Raw genomic sequence first — 21,289 nt, 5'->3', positions numbered from 1 at the left:
GATGGTCCAGTGGTTAAGAATCTGCCTTGCAATGCAGGAGATGCAGGTTCGATCCCAGTTTGGGGAACAGAGATCCCACATGCAGCAAAGCAGCTAAGCCTGCGTGTAGCAGCTACAAAGTCTGCACACACTGGAGTATGGGCACCACAACTAGAGTCAGTATAGACAAACACACGCTTCTTAAAATAGAAGGTCATCTTAGCGCTGCTGTTCAGATCACTGCCTGCTCCTTGGGAAGGTGTTCGTGTCATCCCAAAGCTCCAGGCTCAGCTCCATTCGCTCATTCAGTCACTCCGTTATTTGTCTGTCCACTGTTTCAACAGATAGTTATCATCCGCCTCGTGCCAGGCGTCAGGAATTCAGTAATGAACCAGATGGTCGATGCCCCTGCCCTAACGGAACTCACAGTCCAGAGGGGACGGTCAACACGTAAACAAACAGATCCCGTGCCCCAGCCCGTTATGTACCCAGAGGTGACCATCAGGGCACCCAGCGTGTTTCCTGCCATTGGCACTTGCTGCAAGAGTTTAGGGGTGCTTCTCAGGGTGCTTCAAGGAGGAGGCAGCATTTCAACAGGACCTCAAAGGAGGAGAAGGTGGCTAACTCAGGTGGTGCCTGGGAGGCCAAGCAGGGGGAAAGGGGCTGCAAAGAAGGTGAAATTGAAAGAGTAAAACGTGGATAAGGAGTGTTCTGGGGGCCAGCCTGGAACGCGGCTCTGAGTAAGGGAGAGCCCCATGGACATCAGGTGGTGGAGGGCTTGGACGGACCTCATCCTCAGGCCTTGCAAAGAAGGAAGAGAGAAGTTTCACAGATCAGGGCTAGCTCCAAGCAGTGCCTCTGAGAAGATGGTTCGGATGGGGTCCAGGTAGCAACTGAGAAATGGACCCTCCATAGGCGAGAGAATGCAGGTGAGACGCAGACATGCCTGAGCCTTCAGGGGATGAGAAACAAGAGAAGTGACTCAGGGAAGTGACAGGCAGGGGAGACAGGAAGGGAGAGAACCGGGGGTCCCAGGTTTTGCTGGGGCCTGGGCTGACTCTGGTGAAAAGTACTGGAATTGAAGAAGGAAAAAGGGGAATTAGACCTAAGCCCTCCTCCTACCACTCCCCCCACCCCCAGTCTCCTGCCCACGAGCTGGTCAGAGACTTCAGAACCCGCACAAGTGCCTTCTGGCTGCAGCACTGAGAGCGGCCCAGCCCCGGCGGCTCACCTTGAAGTAGCCGGCCGTGGGGTCGAGGCAGCCACACTCGGACTGGGGGACACACTGGAGCCCGCTGAGGACGAAGCCCGGGTTGCACTCACAGCCCTCCACGCAGCGGTTCTGGCAGGCCATGCCCGAGAACGTGGAATGGCAGGTGTCAGGGCACAGCTTGGCACACAGGGTGTATCTGCTGTTGGGTGGGCAGGCCAGCGCTGGTGGAGGGGGGGCACAGGTGAGGCAGGGTCGGGAGAAGAGGAAAGAGGTAGTTTCCAGCCTGGAGCTCGGAAGGCCCATGGCCAGAGGCTTCAGCCCGGTCTCCAGAAGAGAGGAACTGGGAGAAACCACCAAGGAACTCAGCCTCCACGCCCTGGGCCTGGAGGGGGCCCTGCAGGGAGGTGCCAAGAGGCAGAACCACGGGAGCAGACCCACCAGGAGCCTCAGGAGCTCTGCCCCAGGGGAGCCAGTCAGAACCCATGTGGCCCCAGCGAGGCGCTCAAGCAGGCCCCCCAGAGAGCTGGGCCAGGACTGGGAGCTGTGGGGCGCCCTCCCACCCAGCAGTCTGCATTTTACGTGTACATTGCTCCACCTGGTGTGCATTCACACACATGTGCATTGCTCTCACACCCATACCCTCAGGTCATTGGGAAGGCTTTCTTTTTCTCTCTAAAAAATCTTTTTCCCAAAGAACTTTAATTAAGACTTTAACAGAAATAAAAAGGTCAGCGTGTACTCAGGGCTCACATCAGATGTAACAAAATCAAACTGAACCCAGGGTGGAAATGCTGTTGTTGTTGAGTCGTTAAGTCGTGTCTGACTCTTTGTGACCGCATGGACTGTAGCCCACCAGGCTCATCCATCCATGGGAATCTCCAGGCAAGAATACTGGAGTGGGTTGCCATTCCCTTCTCCAGGGGATCTTCCAGACCCAGGGATCAAATCCGGGTCTCCTGCACTGCAGGCGGACTCTTTACCGTTTGAGCCACCAGGGCAGCCCTAGAGTAAAAATACTGCCTGGAAAATCCACAGCTGGGAGGAAACCCCGGGAAGCCTTCCTGAGTGTGCAGGTGACCGTGTGATTTTCTCAGGGGAGGTTTCCGACTGCGGATTTCCTGGTCCTTGTGTAGGGATGAAGGAGTTCCACCAGGTGCTGCCCCCACAGCTCCCAGCCTGTGCCACCATTCTCAGAAGCCACCAGCCCTCTGACGTGTGAGTGTGAAGAAAGGGGCCCGGCATCTTCGCACGACTCACGGCAAAACTGGGGTCCCCTCCAGGGCTTCACTGCGTATCCGGCTTCCTGGCAGGTCTCAGTCAAGGCTGACATGTGGGTACACAGTATCTGCTGCAGCCCCTGGAAGTTGCACATGTCAAGCAGGCAGTTGTCGAAGAAGGAAGCGACCTTGAGGTGAGGCAGGCAGGCCCTAGGGAGAGAGGTCAGGTCAGAAGGGATGAGAGGACAGAACCTCGTTCCTCCCATTTTGATGGGCCCGGGCACGGGCCCTCCTGTTCCTCCCCACTACGTACTGAAAGGCTCCGTAAGCGACCACGAGCCGTCCGCAGTACTCCGGCCTCGACATTGTGTTCTTCAAGCCAGTATCGCAAGATGGGAGAGATGCCTGGTTCTCCTGGCACCTGGAAGAGACTCACCCGCACAAGCCCTAAGGACCGAGGCTCGCCTCTATCCCCTCCGGGCCCGGGCAGTCTCCCCGCTCTCGACGCCCCCTAGTGGACAACATCTGAACGCCAAGAGGTGGGAAAACGGGGCCCGCCAGCAGGAGGCGGGGCTGCTCAGAATCGCCTGGGGACCGCAGGTGGGGAGGGTGGGGTAAGCGTGGTGGCAGTGAATTTCGTAGGGAACCATATCCAGGAGAAAGCCAGACGTGGGGGCATACAGAAAGCGCAGACCAGGAGTGATGCCGGCCAGGGTTCTTGGTTCCTCGAAGGGGCAAAGGAGCAGGAGGGTGGAGTGGGGGGGCAGGGAGGTCCTCACGCCTGGTCCTCGTCCTCCGAGGTCTGCCAGCTGTTGCCCAGCTCTTTCTCATCTCGTGCTGGTTTGCCATCCGGCTTCTGGTTGTCGTTGCTACTGTCGCCATCATAGTTGCCACAGAAACCGCAGAGTTTGCTGGAGTAGGTGCTGCGGGGTTCGTGGAGAGTAACGGTCTCCATCATCTGAGGGACCACAGAGGGGCAGGGGTCGCGGGAGGCCACGGGCAGAGGTGCAGACAGGGAACCAGGGCTCCACACCAGGCACCAGGTGCACCACGACCTCCAGCTCTCGCCCTTAAGCTGCCTTCACGTCTCCAGCCCTCCCATTCTTCTGCTCACACCCCCTCTTCCAGTCACGGCAAACTCCTCGCTGGCCCTAAGACATTCCACTTTTCCCCTTGGAATTACTGTTTACTATTTCTTTTTTTACTTAAAAAAATTTTTTTTTTATTTTTTGCCTGTACCATGAAGCATACAGGATCTTAGCCCCCCAACCAGGGATCGAACCTGTGCCCCATGCATTGGAAGCACAAAGTCTTAACAGCTGGACCACCAGGGAAGCCTCCAGTATTTCTGTCAAGTCTTTCTTTCCCTTGTTTGGCCATCTGGGGATCTACTCATCCGTGAAGACTGCAGTCAAGAGACCACTGTTTTGAAAGCTCCCATGGCTCATTAGCAACTCCTTCTAGAACATTCCCGAAGCCTTGTGTATATATCCTGCTATTATCCCACGGCCCTGAAAGCATTTCCTCCCCCTCCGCAACCAAAGGGAGGCCTGCTGGTGGAGCTAGGTGTTTCCTACCCATGACTGAGAATGAGCGCCCAGGATGGCAGGGGAAGGGGGATGGGAGAGTCCCTGAGAGGGAGGGAGGGGCAGAGTGGGAGGAGTGGCAGCCGCCTCGCTGGGTCGCGCCCTCACCTGGGTACACGCACATACAGCTGCTGGTCACCATCCCATCTCACCCGCAGACCAAACGCCGTCTGCAGCTGCACAAACCGCCCGCTTGGAGTCAAGAAGACGCCTCCAGAAGGTATGGCCGGGAGGGTGACTCGCTGACCCCCAACCTGGAAGGTGGGGGAGGGCCAAGGGGGGAGAGGAGAGACAGATCCGGGGATCAAGGAGGAGCCAGCTGACTCCCACGCCCCACGCCATGCTCGTGACCTCTCCCGCTCCACATGGAACGCTCTGGGGGAGCTGGGCGGATGAGGCCTTACCAGCGTGTGTCTGCCCTTGAGCAGGGTGATGGTGGTCTCCGACAGAGTCACAGAGACCTTGCTCAGGCAGGACACGCCCTCCAGTCCTCGCTCCTCATTCTTCACCGTCACCCTGAAGAACGGCTCTAGGCCGGGAGAGTAGGGGTCAGGGGAGAACGCCAGGGGGCTCGCTCATTCCAGAAATATTTCTGAGCGCCCACAGAGGGGGGCAACCCCACCCGACCCTGTGGGGATAAAGCCAGAGGGGAGGCAGGACCCCAGCGGGAGTGGGGCATCGTCCAGAACAGCTTGGGACTGCGTGCCCGAGAAGCCGTCCCCACCCCAGCCGACGGGGGTGTCTGCTGCCAGGCACGCCCTCAGGCCAAGCAGGCCCAGGAAGCAACTGATGCCGAGAGGAGTCTTAACCTGCCTTCTCCCCACGGTCTGGTCCTGAGAAAGTCCTGCTTTGCAGATGGACGTGTCATCCCTCGCTCTACAGTCGGTCCTCTCCCATCTTGCCCCATCATCAGCTCTGGCCCTTCCCCACTGGCCCATGCGCTCCCAGGCCCAGCTCTCCCGACCTCAGACTCCAGGGCCAGGCCGTGGGGACGGGGAGGGGAGGCAGCTCCAGGGTCCTACCTGTCGAGTTGCCACAGGGTTGGGCCAAGAGGTAGGTGCACTTGCCCCTGAAGTTAAAGTACCTCCCGTCAAAGGTGAAGTAATGAGGGTCTCCATAGACGAAGCAGGTGGCAGTGCCTGCCGAGGGGACACGGGGGACGTGTGAAGCTGGGTTACCAGGCCAGGCGCCATGGCCACCTCACCCACCTAGTGGTCCCAGCTCCCCTGGCCAAGGAAGGGATGGGGACCCCGGTGTCACACCCACGGGGACAGGCGGGGAGAGCATGAGGGGTCTCACCATAGGGGTGGCATCTGTACTGGCCATGCTTCAGTTGGCACACTGTGTGGGTCCCGCACTTGTAGGGCTGGCACTCTATCTGACTGCCGGGCTGGCAGCGGCAACGTTCTGTGCAGTTGGGGCTGAACCACTCTGTCCCTGTCTGAGAGCAGGGGGGCTGGGGTCACAAGGGTACCAGTCCCGGGAAGACTGTTTCATCCCATGGTCTCATCCCCTCCTCCTGCAGACCTCGCCTTGTTCAGACTCCTCTCCCCATTGCCTAGCAGAGATTCCTGCTCGCCCCAGGCCCTTTGCACATGCTGTGTTGGAGCCTGTCTCCCTTCCCCCCATCTAAACCATTCCCATACAACCAGCAGAGTTCAGCGCAAGGGTTGCTATCTTCTCAGGAAGACCTTCCAGACCACCCCGACTAGCTGTGGGTACTTCTCCTTCCTAGGACTTAACACAACCACACTTTTACATTAATTTTTGTGATTATTTGATAAGCTCCCCTACAAGGGACTGTGTCTTTCTTTACTCGCTATCTCAGCCCCAACACATACCACAGTGCCTGGCAAAGAGTTCTCATTTAATGAATACTTCCTTCTCCCCCAGAATGTGAACCTGTGCTATTCATGGTGACCCCAATGCCAAGAGGGTTGAAGGTACCCAACTACGTTTATTGAATTTATAAGTGAACATAAATCCATATGTGTTTCCCGGGGCAGAGGGAAGAGACGCCTGGCGCTGATGGTTCTGACATCAGCAGATGGTTCTATCCCAGCTACTGCTGAAGCTAATCCCAACACTGACCAGGGACACCTGGGAGACAGGTTAAGAGGGCTGGAGGAGGAAGTCACCCTCAAGGAGACAAGCAGGAACTCTGATGCTCCATGGGAAGAACACCAGAGCTGAGAAGATGTACTATTCAACAGTGAATAGCTGACTGCACTTTTATTTAATAGGTTGACTATATTTATCATAAATTGCTAACAATAATAATTAACATTTAAGAAACTGGTCTGTGTCGGGACCTAATTTCATCTTCACAGCAACCGTATGAGGTAAAAAATCTTACTGTGCACGTTTTATAGATATGGAAACAGATTTGAAGAGATCAAGAGAGAACCTTGCCCAGGGTCACTCAGCAAGCAAGTGCCGGAGCCAGGTTGCAACTCAGATCAGCCTGACTCTCAGCGGCTCGGTTTAATATAATGGCCAACAGCCCACGTCTGGCCACTGAGCTCTTCAAATGTAGCTGGTGCAGACTGACATGGCTCTAAGTGTGAAATACACATTGGATTTTGAAGACTTCATTGGGAAAAAAAAGTCATAAACAATCTCATTAATAACTATTAATTACCTTTTGAAATAGGTAGATGATTGGAGTTAATTTAACCTGTTTCCTTGTACCTTTGTTTTTTTTCAAGATTTTTTTTTGATGTGGACCATTTTTAAAGTCTTTACTGAATTTGTTACAATATTCCTTTTTTATGTTTTGCTTTGGTTTTTTTTTGGCCCCAAGGCTTGTGGGATCTTAGCTTCCTGACCAGGGATTGAACCGCATCCTCTTGCATTGGAAGGTGAGGTCTTAACCACTGGATCGTGAGGGAAGTCCCATACTTTTTTTTAAGGTGGCTATCATGACACATAAGTGCCATATGAGGCTTGAATCTGGCCCTTCTGGACAGCACTGGTCGGCAGCCTCCAGAAACTCTGGAGGCACCCGGGGGCAATCAATAAGGAGAGACAAGACTAGTATCACCTCTCCTTTGACAGATCCTATCTGCAAATTCCTTGCTTGTTTGTTTTGTTTTGGCTACATCTCTCAGCTTTTGAGAGCTTAGTTCCCCACTGAGGGATTGAACCCAGGGCCCTGTCAGTGAAAGTGCTGAGTTCTAACCACTAGACAACCAGGGAATTCCCTGCAAGGTCCTTTGGAAGAAGGTTCTGGAATGCTTCATTCTGCCCTGAAAATGCCTGAATGTACTCAGTGTCCGGGGCTCTCTGTACACACAGGGACCCCTGACTTTCCTCAGGATGGAGAGAAGGGCCCTGCAATGCCTGGCTGTTCTAGGGTCTAGTGCAACATGGCTGCCTGTACAGGATGGAGAAATACAAAAATTTCAAAGCTTCCAGGAGCACCGAGGACAGGGCCTCAGGACGGCAGGATCTTCCTCACAGCCTAGAGTCAGGCTGGGCCAAAGTGACCGCTTAACAAATATTTATTGTGTGAACAGAGTGACCACCGAAAACCACACGCCGCGAGACCTCCCTGGCAGTCCAGTGGTTAAGCCTCTGCGCCTTCACTGCAAGGGTTGAGGGTTCAACCCCTGGCTGGGGAACTATGAATGAAAGACTCCAGCACCAGGTCATCACTGCCCAAGAGCTGACCCCTTGAGAATGTCCTGTGGGTCCAAATTTATGCCATCTGAGGAGCAGGTGGCACCAGACTCCAGGGGTTCGGCTCACAGTCCCCCTCTGGGGAACTGGACAGCCTCAGGTCTCACCTTGTAGTAATTTTCATTGTAGAAGCAATCGCAGGAAGAGGCATTGATGCAGCGGGAGTCGTGGAACAGAAAGCCTGAATTGCAGACACAGCCAGGCTTGCAAAGGAGACCACAGGTGGGCTTGGGGCTCTGGCAGGACGCTGGGCAGGCACAGTGTTCATAGTGGGCATTCGGGGGGCACATGGCTGAGGGGAAACCAGCCTCCATTAAACCTCCAGCTTTTCTCCTGTCTCCCCTCTACTCGGCAACCCCCCACCTGGCCACCATTCTTCTCAAGGAAGTAGGCCCATGTTACTCAGCCATTCCAAGGAAGGAAGTCCTGACACAAACCACAACCTGGATAAACCACAATCCTGACAACAACACATGCTGAGAAAAAGAAGCCAGTCACAAAAGACCACCTATGACATGATCCCCAGTGTATGAATTGTCCAGAACAGGCAAATCCATAGAGACAGAAAGCAGGTTTGTGGTGGTCAGGGGCTGAGGGGTGGGGGGACAGGGAATGCCTACTGATGGATATGGGCTTTCTTTTCGAGGTGATGCAAAATGTCCTGAAATGGAAAAGGGAGGGTGGTTGCACAATTTTATGAACACACTAAAACCACCAAATCATACACCTTAAAGGATGAACTTTGACGGCAGTGAATTATACCTCAGTAAAAGAAGCACTAGTAAGTCCAGGGATTGGTTCCCAACAACCCCCCCAGCATCCCCCACCCCAGCCCACCCACCCCCACCCCGCCCTCAGCATCCTTCTCAAGGCGGTCCTCATCTTTCTTTCTAAAGTCACCACGATTGGCTCCTCTTCCCTCTGAGACTGCACTTTTCCACAGCATGCGTTTCCCCAGCCCTCTCTCCTCACCACTGTCTCTGACTTCCAGCTCTTTGTCCGAGGCTTCACCACATACCGGGAGTAGGTCTCGGGGTTGTAGTGGTGGCCGGAGTCACAGGGGTCATGGAGGTACTTGGCATCGTGAAGACTGTCAGCTGAGTGGGTACAAGAGCTGGGCTGGGGTGGGGTGTCATGGGAGTTGTGGGCCTTTCAGTGGGGACAGTGGGCTTTTCTGTGGGGATGGTGGTCTTTTTGGTGGGGACAGTGTTTTTTTCTGTGGGAATAGTGGTCTTTTTAGTGGGAATGGTAGACTTTTCGGTGGGGACAGTGTTTTTTTCTGTGGGAATGGTGGTCTTTTCAGTGGGCACAGTGGTTTTTTCTGTGGAGATGGTTGTTTTTTCAGTGGGAATGGTGGTCTTTTTGGTGGGGACAGTGGTTTTTTCAGTGGGAATGGTGGTCTTTTTGGTGGGGACAGTGGTTTTTTCTGTGGAAATGGGGGTCTTTTCAGTGGGGACAGTGGTTTTTTCTGTGGAGATCATTGTTTTTTCAGTGGGAATGGTGGTCTTTTCAGTGGGGACAGTGGTTTCTTCTGTGGAGACGGTTGTTTTTTCAGTGAGAATGGTGGTCTTTTTGGTGGGGACAGTGGTTTTTTCTGTGGGAATGGTGGTTTTTTCAGTGGGAATGGTGGTTTTTTCTGTGGAGATGGTTGTTTTTTCAGTGGGGACAGTGGTTTTTTCTGTGGGAATGGTGGTCTTTTCAGTGGGAATGGTGGTTTTTTCTGTGGAGATGGTTGTTTTTTCAGTGGGAACGGTAGTCTTTTCTGTGGGGACAGTGACTTTTTCTGTGGGGATGGTTGTTTTTCCAGTGGGAATGGTGGTCTTTTCTGTGGGGATGGTGGGCCCTTCAGGAAGGAAGGTGGGTCCTTCAGGGAGGATGGTGGGCTTTTCTGGGGGAACTGTAGGTCTTTCTGTGGGAACAGTCAGCTTTTCTGCGGGAACCACAGGTTTTTCTGTGGGGACAGGGGATATTTCACTGGAGGTGGTAGATGTTTCTTCAGGGGTCACAGGTTTTTCTGTGTGGGCAGGGGTTTCAGAAGGGCCAGTAGGGGGACCTAGAGGTTTGGGAGGGAGCACTGTAGATGCAGGTCCTGTAAAGAAAAAAATTCCTGGAGTTTAGTCAATATCACACCACCCCCATCTTGACCCCCATCTAATTGGAGTGGGTAACTTTGTCGCACTTCTTCTAATCCCAACCCAATCTCCACTCACTCAACACTCAACAAAAACTGCCCCTAATATATGTCTGCTCTTGCGCTGGGTTCGGGAAACAAAGCGAATGGGATGTCAGCCTTCCCTTCAGGCTCACCACTCACTAGGTAAGGGGTCCAACCACCGAAATCCATGGCACCAAAGTCACATTCATTCAAGCAAGCATTCCAATGAGGCCAGGAAGGTACAGGTGGGCAGGACACAGAAGACAAAGCTTTGTGAGGCCTTGGACACAAAAGTATTAGTCGCTCAGTTGTGTCTGACTCTTTGCGACCCCGTGGACTGTAGCTCACAAGGCTCCTCCATCCATGGAATTTTTCAGGCAAGAATAGTGCAGTGGGTAGCCTATCCCTTCTCCAAGGGATCTTCCTGACTCAGGGATTGAACCTGGGTCTCCTGCATTGCAGGTGGATTCTTTACCAGCTGAGCCACCAGCACACAAAAGAGGACTTGCATTTTAACACATTATTGAAAGGGTAGCGGGGGTGGGGGGGTTGGGGGGGGCAGTGTTGGTGTTTGCAGAACTGAATGCCTGTGGCCAGCAATTTGTTATGTAAGTGAATATTGAAACATCTCCAGTCAGTAACGTTCAGGTGACAGAGGCCGCATTCATAAGTGTCTGATCAGTAAGCTGTGAACAGCGTGTGCAGAGAGGCCCGAGTGCTGCTCATCCTAGAGCGTGGCCCCTTTTCCGGGGCCTGGGATCCTGTCTTACCTCGACAGGTCCCCTGACTGATGAAGATGAAACCCAAAGCAACGACGAAGGCAGCGTGGGAGCCCCTCTCGACCTCAAACATCAGCTGAATGTCCAAGGGAGAAAAAAGCAAGAGAAAATTAGAAGTGAAGGCCTGGCAAGGCGGCGACTCTCTGGCAGAGGGTTTGTCTCCCACCAAGATGTCGCCTTATTCTAGCCTCAACAGCGCAATGTGGGCCCTGGCCTTCCCAGGGGCTGGAGAGCCTGGTGGGGAACACAGTATCCTCTGCTCCGCCCTTCCTCCAGAGATCCATCCTCACAGTCCTGGGGCGCTCCCGGACCCCAGCCGTTCACCCCCTCTCCAGCCCCATCCGGTGACTCTCCCTGTCTCTCACCTGCATAGGTTGTTGATGTCCCGAAGGGATGGCCATGGAATCGTTCAGCCAGTCAGGGCCCTGAGACCCAACTCGTTCCCAGAGAGAACTTGGGGGGCTGCCCGCAGGGCTCCCCAGCAGAAGCCTGAGCTTCGTGCCCTTTCCGCGGCCATCCATGTGGTAGGAGAATGCCACACAGATGGCACCTGGGGCGCAGAAGGGCCGGCTCACCAGTTTGTAAGACTGGCCTTCCTGGGAGAACTTGTCAGCCTCAAGGTAGACGAAGTGACTTTCTGGGCATAAGAAGGGAACGGACAAGGTGAGAAGCTGCCACCAGATAAGGCCTGTGCTTTCCTGAGCGGCACCTTGCTTTCCAAATAGGGGTGAGACGCAAACACCCACACTCCCCACGTCGCAGCGGGCGTTTTTGTTTGTTTGTTGTTTTCCTTTGATTCCTACTGTTTGTAGACGTCTCACTGGAAGAAGGCAGGATCACAAAGAAAGGGAAAACCAAACCAGCAGCCCAGATTCCTGTACTGGCTGCATCAGTAAATGCCTTGACCGAAAATAACAGTGGATTTTGAGGCCTTGGGCTCAATGAGAAATGGGATGCCTGGATTTTTTAGGAGGTTTTCAAGTGAACCCAGAGCATAATAATCCTCAACTCATTCTACCTCCATCGCCTCCAGAGCTCTGGCCCCATGACTGCTTTCCAGTAAACACCCCATGGTTGATTCTCACCACCTACATCTGGTGTCAGTCACACCAGCCGCCCACTAGCTGTGAGCAGATTCAGGAACTCATTGCCTTGAGGGCGCCTCCATCTCCTCACCTCCACTGAGGGAAATTCCGAAGGGACCTGTGCCATGGATGAGCGTATTTGCACTTCCCTGGGTCCAGCGTCCACCATCCTGTAATACCTGGACCCAGTCACAGAAGGGGTGGTCCTTGTCTTCAAAGTCGCACTGAGGAAAGCTCTCTGGGGGATCAGAATGGGAGGTCCGAGAAATCTGTGCCATGCTCTCTGTTCCCCCTCAACCCCTACCCCCGTTCTCCGAGCCCCTCTCACCCCCACAGGGAGCAATGCTGATTGCATCCACAGCCACCGCTGGCTCTGGGATCTTGGCAAACACGCCCACCAAGGTGAACTGAAGAGAGAGGGAGAAGGGGCCGGGAGTGAGAAAACAGCGTAAACGCTCTGTGTCCCTAGTCGCTCAGTCGTGTCCAGCTCTGCGACCCCACAGGCTGTAGCTTGCCAGGCTCATCTGTCTATAGGGATTCCTCAGGCAAGAATACTGGAGTGAGTTGCCATGCTCTCCTCCAGGGGATCTTCCCAACCCAGGGACTGAACCCAGGTCTCCTGCATTACAGGTGGATTCTTTACTATCTGAACCAACAGGGAAGCCCAAGAATACTGGAGTGGGTAGCCTATCCCTTCTCCAGGGGATCTTCTCAACCCAGGAATCGAACTGGGCTCTCCTGCACGGCAGGCCGATTCTTTACCAGCTGAGCTTCCAGGGAAGCCCTGCCTAAAAGCTCAGCCCCCTCCATCTGGTTTTACTCTATACAGGGACCCAGCCACCCAGCTTCCAGGGCCCAGACTCTCAATCCATGTCAGTATTGAGCAAGCCTCCCATGAAAGGAGACCTGACCCCTCACTGCTCTATACCTGAATCTGTCCCTGGCCTGTGTAATTGACAGAGACAGGCTGCCAGTTGGGTCCAGGTTGTCCTGAGAAGATGGTGTGTTTCCGGATGCTGCCTATGATGGAAGGAACCCAAGAAGGATGAGTAGCCGAGGGAATACCTGGAGTAGGTTCTCAGCACATCCTTTTCTCTCACTCTCCTGGTTTTTTAAAATCTATTTTTCCAGAAGCCCGTGCCTTCCCCACTCCCAAATTCCACCCTACCGAATCATCTTGCCGGTATCCCAGATTTCCCCAGACCCTGGAGGATGCCCCCCATTTCCTCGTCAACCCAACCCTGGGAAAAGAGCCTCAGGACAGTGAGAATCCCATGACACTGCCTTTCTCACCCAAGACAGATGCGTAGGCCGTGAAGCCTGCGCCGGGGGACCGGCCCCGGAGGACGTAGTGAAAGGAGAGACTCAGGCAGCCGGAGGACTGGATCAGGGGGCTTAGGAGGACAGATTTCTGACTTGCTTTTGCATTCTTGGGGTCCAGGAGCATGTAATAGCCATCTGGGGAGGAAAAGATCAGTAAAGTGGAGAGTGACCCAGGGCTAGGGGCTGCAGGGGCAGGGAGCCTGGCCCTGGGGAGCTTTAACAGCTGCCAAGGATAAGCCAGCACCGAGGTGAGCCTACACCCATCACACGAATGGCTGAGGCCTTGGATTCTTCCAGAAATGCTTGGCAGGTCGAGATGAGGACGCAGGAAACGCGGCATCTTGTCAGAAGCAACAGTCAGAGACTCTTCCTTTGGATTCTGATGCTTGAGGTCCCCTCAGAGTCACATCCCCTTCCTGGTCTTGAGCCACTGGATATAAGTGACTCACACAGCATGGTGAGAGTGCGGGTATGATGCTGACTGGCAGGGATGTCCTCACCCAGCCACACCCCCACCAGCCCACCAGCTCAGGCAGCCAATCAGCCTGGACCTCGCTCCGTGATATAACTGGTAGGTAGCCTGGAAGCTGGGCTGCAGGAGGAGGGTGCCACGGAGGGGTGTGGATTAAGGAGGTATGTGTCACAACACCCAAGGACTTCTACCTGGAGAGCATGCTTGGCCCAGGGAGCCCCCGAGAAAGGTGGGCTTTGCAGAGGAGAGAAGAAGGCTGAAATGGAGAGAACGGCAGGAAGCGGGCCTGAGAAAAGGAAGGAGCCAAGAGGGAAGGAGGAGGGAAGCGGTAAAAGGGTGAAAGAAAGCAACAAGCGTTGATACTGGGACGTCTGAGAAGCGGAGAAGAAGAAGGGAAGAACGATGGGAAAACATAAGGAAGCAAGATGGAAAAAGGAGGAGAGAAAACACCGAAGGGAACCCCAATAACATTTGCTGAAACTGCTGGGCATAAGGTATAGTGCTAAATGCTGAGGGAGATGTAGAGATGGGCTGGCCCTGCTCTTCACGGTCTTAGTATGCAGGTGAGGTGGGGTTTTCTCCAAGTCTTTCTAGAAGGCAAACCTCAGGCAGCAGAAAAGATCAGACGAGGGGATCAGAGGGAAGGCTGGAGAAGAATGGACTCTGCCCTTGCCCCGTCCCTTCAGTGGATTCCAGTACAAAACCAAGCTGGTGATCCTTTTAAATGTAAGTCAGAGCAGGCCACTCCCCTGGTCCTGCAACGGCTCCCGCATCCGTGTAGAATGAAAGCCACAGTCAGTCCTGACAATGGCCTTCAAGGCTCCAAGCGGTCTGAACCTCCGAGGACCCATCTGGGCTCATCTTCTCCATCCCAGGCATGTGGCTCCTTGCTGTGCTTCAACACCCACCCCCTAATCCACTGTCCCATCAGGGTCTTTGCAAGCCTGGCCCCTTTGCTTAGAATGTTCTTTCCCTCAATAATTTCATGCCCCTCTCCCTCACCTCCTAAAAGTCTGTGGTCAAACGTGACCTCTGTGAGACTTCCTCTGACCACCCTATTTAAAACTTATATCCCAGCCTACCCTGCTCCCAATCCCCTTATTTGTTCAATTTTTTTCCCCCTGACAGCACAGGTCATCTTATGACTGTATAATTTACTTCTTCATTGTTTCAGGAACTGTCCCCCCATCTCCTCCCACAACCACCCTCTGGTGTGGGACAGTACCTGGTGCAACGTAGGTGCTCAATAAATGTTTGTTGGATGAATGAAGAAGGAAGGGTGACGGGGAAAAGAGGTGAGGAGAGGGTGGAGCTCTGCCGGGTAGAGCTTTGTGGGTAGCAATGGGGGAGAGCTGTCTGGGCACTTAGAGTTTGCTTTCTGCCCTGTAACTTAAGCTGATGGAGGTTGGAGGTAACTCCATCCCAAGGGAGTTACTGTAGTGTGGTCAGGCAAGCATTGCAAATGCCTGCAGAGATCTCTAGAAGCTCAGAAAGTCAGAGGACAGAAGCGTGGCCATTACTCACCCCCAGGGCTAGAGAAGTCTCCCTCAGGCCCAACGTCCAGCACCCCCGTTGGCCCCTTCTTCTGGACCCACTTGGCCCCAGAGGCCGTCGAGATCCAGCTCCAGCCGCAGAGGTCTTTTAGAGTGTCAAAGCTGCATGTCTGCATCAAGCAGACTGAGGGAAAGAAAGGAGGAAGGAGGCAGTTCAGAAAAGTACGCCTCAGACGCAACATCACGAATCAGCTACACCCCCATGTGTGCGCGCGCATGCTCAGTCCCTTCAGTCGTGTCTGACTCTGCAACTCTGTGGACTGTAGCCCACCAGGCTCCTCTGTCCATGGGATTCTTCAGACATGAACACTGGAGTGGGTTGCCATGCCCTCCTCCAGGGGATCTTCCCGACCCAGGGATCGAACCTCCATCTCTGAAATCTCCTGCATTGGCAGGTAGGTTCTTTACCACTAGTGCCACCTGGGAAGTCCAATACTCCCATATAAAATAAAAATTAAAAAAGAAAAAGAGAGAGAGAGAAAAGATTGCCTCAGTCTGGAGTCAGATTCCTGAGTCCCAACCTGGGTCCTGATGTTACCACTGCCGGCTTGCCAGGCAGATTCGGTCCCGCTCCCCAGCAGCTGTGTTCCCGTCACAGGTTACTTAAGTCGTCCAGGCCTCAGTTTCCCCATCAATAAGCTGGTAGCAAGAGCACCGGCCTGTTGTAAGTTGCATCACGTGCAGGAGCATCTGGCACAGTGTCTGTGCTCAGTAAGTGTTAGCTCCTCGCGTGCACCTTCTGGAATATTCTTTCCTTTGAATTTAGTCCCCTCGAATCTCAAACATGAGCTTAGAGGGCCAATTCTGAACGGATCTGGGGTATTAATTACAGCCAGGTCGACCAGACACCCATGTTTGTCAGAGACTGAGGGTTTCCTGGGATGCAGGACTTTTGGTGCTAACACAGGCACAGCCCCAGGCAAACCAGAAAGGCCGGTCACTTTAGGACAGGTGTCGCCCCAGTTATGTGTTTCAGGAGAACCTGTCTTCAGACGTGGCAGCTTCAGGAATCAGGTGTGGGGTGTGGAGGTAGATGGAAGCAAGTCGCCCTAAGTCTGGGAGAAGCCAGGGTCACGGTCCCTGAGCGAGTCCTGCCACCTGGGCACGTGCGCAAAGGGTGAGGAGAGAGAGGAGCGGGGCGTGGGCTTACCTCGATTGCAGGAGCCCCGATGGATGGAGATAGCGTCCAGAGCGATGTCCAGATAAGTCGTGCTGCCCCACACGCCTTCGAATGTCAGCTGTGGGAGGGAGGAGGGGGCCACCCGCCCCGTGAGCCTCTTTGCCTTGGGCTCCCTCTTTCCTGCCTGAATTGAGAAGCTCCCCCACCCCCGTGCCCCCTCCTGGACTCCCTGCCCAACACCCAGATTCCCACGGGGACCCCAGACTCTGCCTGCAGCCTCACCCGGCTGGGCAGGACGAGCCCCAGAGGCACCGTGACGGCGGTGGGGATCCAGGAGGGGCTTTGCGTGTTCACGTGTTTCCACAGCAGGTTGGGGTGCTTGCCCTTGGTGCCTGAGGCCAGCCACAGCTTGAGTTGGGCGCCCCACGACAGCCCAAACATGTAGTAGGTGAAGCGCACGCAGAGGGGGCCCTGCTCCCATATGGGGGGGCTTCGCAGGCGGGCCACCCCGCCCGGGTGGAAGGCGCTGGAGTCCATGTGCAGGTAGTAGCCCTCTGGGGGAGGCAGAGCCCTGAACAGTGAAGCCTTGCCCACCCCCCACCCCACCCCCACCAAGGGCTGCCCCCCCAGCCCCTTCCCAGAGCCCTAGCACCTACTTCTGGCCGGCTCCCTGCACCCAGACCTGCCCATGTCCACCTTCCAGCTGCCTCCCTAAACCTTCAGCCTCCTCACCTCCACTGGGGTACCCCCCGGGAGGGGCAGTGCCGCTGGCGAAGGAGGGCCTGCTTTCTCGAGTCCAGTCTCCATCGTCTTTAGTCGCTTGGCTCCAATCACAGAGGGGTCTGGAGTCATCCTCAAAATCACACTGGGTGAGAATGGCTGGGGAGAGGAGAGGGGAGCCTGCGTGCAGAGCCAAACCCGGTGGTGTGTGCGGGGGTGGGCAGGATGTCTAGGTCGGGGGTGGCAAACTGAGGTCCCAGGCAGGCAGGCTTGTCTAGGCAGCCTCCTCTCCGTGCTGTTGTTCATCTGTATATGAGCCTTTCAGGCAAGGTTTGTTCTCTGCTCCTCCCTGGATCCCTCCACTCTCCATCCTCTGAGGGTTGCCCTTCACATATTTATTACATGTTCATGTCAACACAGGGCTGAGGGCACCTGGGGTGGCCGCCCCTGGGAGGGACAGGAGGTCCGAGCAGTCCCAGGTTTCAACTCACAGTTCTCCCGTGAGCTGCGAGCAAGGGGCTTCCAGTCTGGAGGCTTCTCTTTCCTTGGTGTTGATTTGGAAAGAGAGAGAGAGGGGAAAAAATGTAGTTCTTGTCATTACCAAGAACTGCTAAGCCTCCACGACCGTGAGCTTTCTGGAAATTTGTTCCTTTCTTTTTATCCATATCGTATCAGCGTGTATGCAGGGAACACACACTTACTTGAGTGTTTTCACAAAGGTCACTCACAGCCTCCTCACCTTGTCATCTGTCTCCTAAAAAGCATCTCCCCTCCAAGTTCCTCACGTCCCCTCTGGCTCCCTCTACCCCCTGTGCCCCGGGTGTCACGCGTGGTTCTCTAACATGAGAAGAGCCAGTTTCTCTGTGCGGGAATTCTCACACAGCACCTGAGAGTTTACATCTAAGGCATCTCTTTCTTTCAGGTCGAGGTTTTCCTGTGCTGTTTGTTGCCCAAGTTTTCTCCACGGAGTAGGGACCCTATGGGTCTGGTGTTGCTGCCAGATGGGTGGTGGGGACGGTCCTGCCCTGACTGAACACACAGACCAGTGACATCTTACAGATTCCACAGAGAAGCCAGTGGCCTTTCCCCAGGTGGCGTGGGCCACGTAGAACAGCTGTTTTAGTAGTTCAAGTCCTGCTTGTTCATATCCCTTCAAACATGGGACTTCCCTGGTGGTTTAGTGGTTAAGAATCTGCCTTCCAATGCAGGGGCCTAGGGTTCGATCCCTGCTTGCAACCATGCCTCCGTGGGGCAACTATGCCTGGGTGTGGCACCGACGCCTGCGTGCGGCAACAACGAAGCCCACGTGCCACAGTGCCTGAGCCCGCATGACGCGATGAAAATCCCGAGTGCCACAGCTAGGACCCGACACAGCCAAACCGATCAATGTTAAAAATATCCTCTCAAACAAGCTCCAGGACACCAAGCCACCCCTCATTTGTTGCTTCTTCCTACTTGCTGTGTCTCTGTCCACTGGCTCTGCCCTGGGTTTTGTTCATTTTCTGAGAACCCACCCTCTCTGTCCTCCCCTGCCACCCCCAGACCTGTCTCCCGAGCTCTGCACCTCCTCCCTGTCCCCTCACACTTCACCTCTGTCCCGCTTCTGCTCAGTGGCTCACATCCCCCAGGTCCAGGCTCAGTGGGCTGCAGGGCCCCGCCCACTTCTGTTCCGAGCCTCCGAACACCCATCAGGGGGGCCCTCCTTCCTCCCCGGGGCCACACCGTTCATTACCAGCCCGCTTGTCCTTTCCAGCTTTGCCCCTCGCTCTCTTCCTCAGAGGCACCCCCAATGCCCCCCCCCCAGCCCAGCTTACCAGGCGGGGGCCGGCGTGTGGCCCTGGCCCCAGGCAGCCCCCAGCAGCAGCACCAGAGTCCAGACTGGAGGAGCCATGCGGGACCTCAGAGGCGGCTCTCGGGAGAGGAGGAAGGCAGAGTGAGGAGCCCAGGCCCCCTTATCGCCCCCTGCCCCTCCTCGCTTGGCGTCCTACTGAGGAAGCCATGGAAACTGCACGGAGGACACAAGAACGCTCTGGGAAATGAAAACTACGAGAACGGAAACCTAAACCCTTACAGAAGAGCTCAACGCTGAAATCCAGAGAAATAAGATGAGAAGAAGAGAGAGGGGAAGAAAGGGAGGGAGGGAAGCGAGAGAGACTCGGTCCAGGATGACTGCCGTTCAACCGGGAGAGTCCAGAAAGGAAATAACAAAGGAAGAGAAATTACTTCAGAAAAAACACAGAAGATTCCCCAGAACTGACAGATGAGTCTCTTGATTAAAAGGGGTCCATTCCGACAAATGCAAAGAGACCCATGAAAGGTGTCTCATGAAATCTCAGACCGTCAGGGCTGAAGAGAACATTCCCAAACACTTTCAGACAGAAAACAGCAGGTCACGTACTAAGGATCAGGAGTCAGCATGGCACCAGAATTTTCAGTAGTAACCATGGACTCTGAGATCCAGTGGAACATTGTCTGCAGAATTCCAACCATTTCAAACCTAAAGTTCTACATAACTGGCAACAGGGGTTAAGGCAACAGAAAGATGGAGTGAAGTGAGGACTGGAAATGCTTCTTGGCAAAGAATTGAAAAAGACAAGTCACACAGGAAGACCTACAAGGAGCCAGGAAACACTGGAAAAGAGGTTCTGCTTCCATCGTCATAAGGGAAATGTTGATCAAGACTACAATTTTCATGTTGGCAACAGCTCAAGGGATTGAAGCATAGAGTGTTGGTCATGGTGCAGGTAGACACACTCGAATACATTGATGCTAAGACTATGTTGGCGAAAGCGTCTTAGAAGGTAATTTGACAATGACTATTCAACTTTCAAATGTGTTTATCTTGGATCCAATATACCTTTCTAGGAGTTTACCTGCAGAAATATGTGTGTATTTTCACAAAGATGTACATGCCTTAAAGATGTCAATTGCAGCATCATTTACAATAGGAAGGAAAAATCAAGGTTACCTAAATGTTTGCTGGGCTTGTACAGCAGACCTAACAATGCAAGAGATGTGGATTCAATCCCCGGATCAGGAAAATCCCCTGGAGGAGGACGTGGCAACCCAGTCCAGTATTCTTGCCTGGAGAATCCCATGGACAGAGGAGCCTGGCAGGCTACAGTCCACAGGGTTGTGAAGAGTCAGATGTGAATGAAATGACTTAGCATGCACGCAAATGTTTGCCAGATGGATGGTTGGATTGTATTAAGAAATATTATTTATATGAAGGAATATTTTGTGGCTGCACGGCAAAGTGATTCAGTTATACACATATTCTTTTTCATATCTTTTCCATTATGGTTTATCATAAGATATTGAATAGAGTTCCCTGTGCTATATGGTAGGATCTTGTTGTTTATCCATCCTATAGATAATACCTTGTATCTGCTAACCCCAGACTCCCACTCCATTCCTCCCCATTGGCAAACACAGATTTGTTCTCTATGTGAGTCTGTTTCATCTGTTTCTGTTTCATAGATGAGTTCGTCTGTGTCATTTCTTTAGATTCTACATATAAATGATCGCTTAAGGTATCTGTCTTTCTCTCTCTGACTTTACTTAGTACTATAATCTCTAGGTCCATCCATGTTGCCGCAAATGGCATCATTTCACTCTTCTTTATGGCTGAGTAGTATTCCGTTATATACATGTACCTTATCTTTTTAATCCATTCATCTATTGGTGGGCATTCAAGTGGTTTCCGTGTCTTGGCTATTGTGACTAGTGCTGCAATGAACGTAGGCGTGGATGTATCTTTTTGAGTTACGGTTTTGTCCAGATATATGCTCAGGAGTCTGATTGCTGGATTATATGGCAACCCAACTTTCAGTTTTTTGAGGAAACTCCGCACTGGTTTCCATAGTGGCTGCCCCAGTTTACATTCCCACCAACAGTGTATGAGGATTCCCTTTTCTCCATGCCTTCTCCAGCAGTTGCTATTTGTGCATTTTTCTTTAATGATGGCCATTCTGACCGGAGTGAAGTGTTACCTCATTATTGTTTTGATTTGCATTTCTCTAATGATTAACGATGCTGAGCATCTTTTCATGCGCTTGATGGCTGTCTGTAGAATCTCATGTTCTGTTCATTGCAAAATTATTGTCCTCATTTTCCTCATGTGAAAACTGACACTCTAGAGAAATGATGTCAGTTGTCCAGCATTGTACCTACTCGGTGTCCTGCCAAGTCCCATGGTTCCTAGAAGTGTATCCAACAGGGGGTGGAGTCACACCCCAGTCAGAGCAGATCTACCTTCATCAGTTTCATCAACAGGAAGTCTACACGAGAATGCAGATAAGAGGGTGGGTTTGCCACTTTTTTAAAACCCCATTGACTCTCATGGCTGTATCCTGGCTGGAGGGCTGTCCAGAGCTCAACTCTCACGAGCCCGAGTTCCTGTATCG

At 53.5% G+C, this 21,289-nt stretch overlaps 1 protein-coding gene across 1 annotated transcript in view; it reads right to left on the bottom strand.

The window, feature by feature from the left end:
• Positions 1-18,774, bottom strand: part of ZAN (zonadhesin) — a 34,727-nt gene extending 15,953 nt beyond the window's left edge. Inside the window, 22 exon segments of the mRNA XM_068967557.1 lie at positions 1,211-1,413; positions 2,450-2,619; positions 2,723-2,830; positions 3,189-3,332; positions 4,104-4,249; positions 4,400-4,524; positions 5,018-5,134; positions 5,295-5,436; positions 7,784-7,968; positions 8,695-9,690; positions 10,602-10,686; positions 10,976-11,247; positions 11,787-11,933; positions 12,024-12,102; positions 12,624-12,715; positions 12,989-13,153; positions 15,015-15,167; positions 16,194-16,281; positions 16,446-16,717; positions 16,896-17,042; positions 17,375-17,431; positions 18,726-18,774. Of these exon segments, the coding sequence (XP_068823658.1) occupies positions 1,211-1,413; positions 2,450-2,619; positions 2,723-2,830; positions 3,189-3,332; positions 4,104-4,249; positions 4,400-4,524; positions 5,018-5,134; positions 5,295-5,436; positions 7,784-7,968; positions 8,695-9,690; positions 10,602-10,686; positions 10,976-11,247; positions 11,787-11,933; positions 12,024-12,102; positions 12,624-12,715; positions 12,989-13,153; positions 15,015-15,167; positions 16,194-16,281; positions 16,446-16,717; positions 16,896-17,042; positions 17,375-17,431; positions 18,726-18,774 (3,942 nt within the window).
• Positions 18,775-21,289: the final 2,515 nt, after the last annotated feature.

The sequence above is a fragment of the Capricornis sumatraensis genome, chromosome 3 (assembly GCF_032405125.1).
Source record: "Capricornis sumatraensis isolate serow.1 chromosome 3, serow.2, whole genome shotgun sequence".
In the NCBI taxonomy this organism is placed as follows: Eukaryota; Metazoa; Chordata; class Mammalia; order Artiodactyla; family Bovidae; genus Capricornis; species Capricornis sumatraensis.
This window is presented reverse-complemented; position numbering and strand designations above follow the sequence as displayed.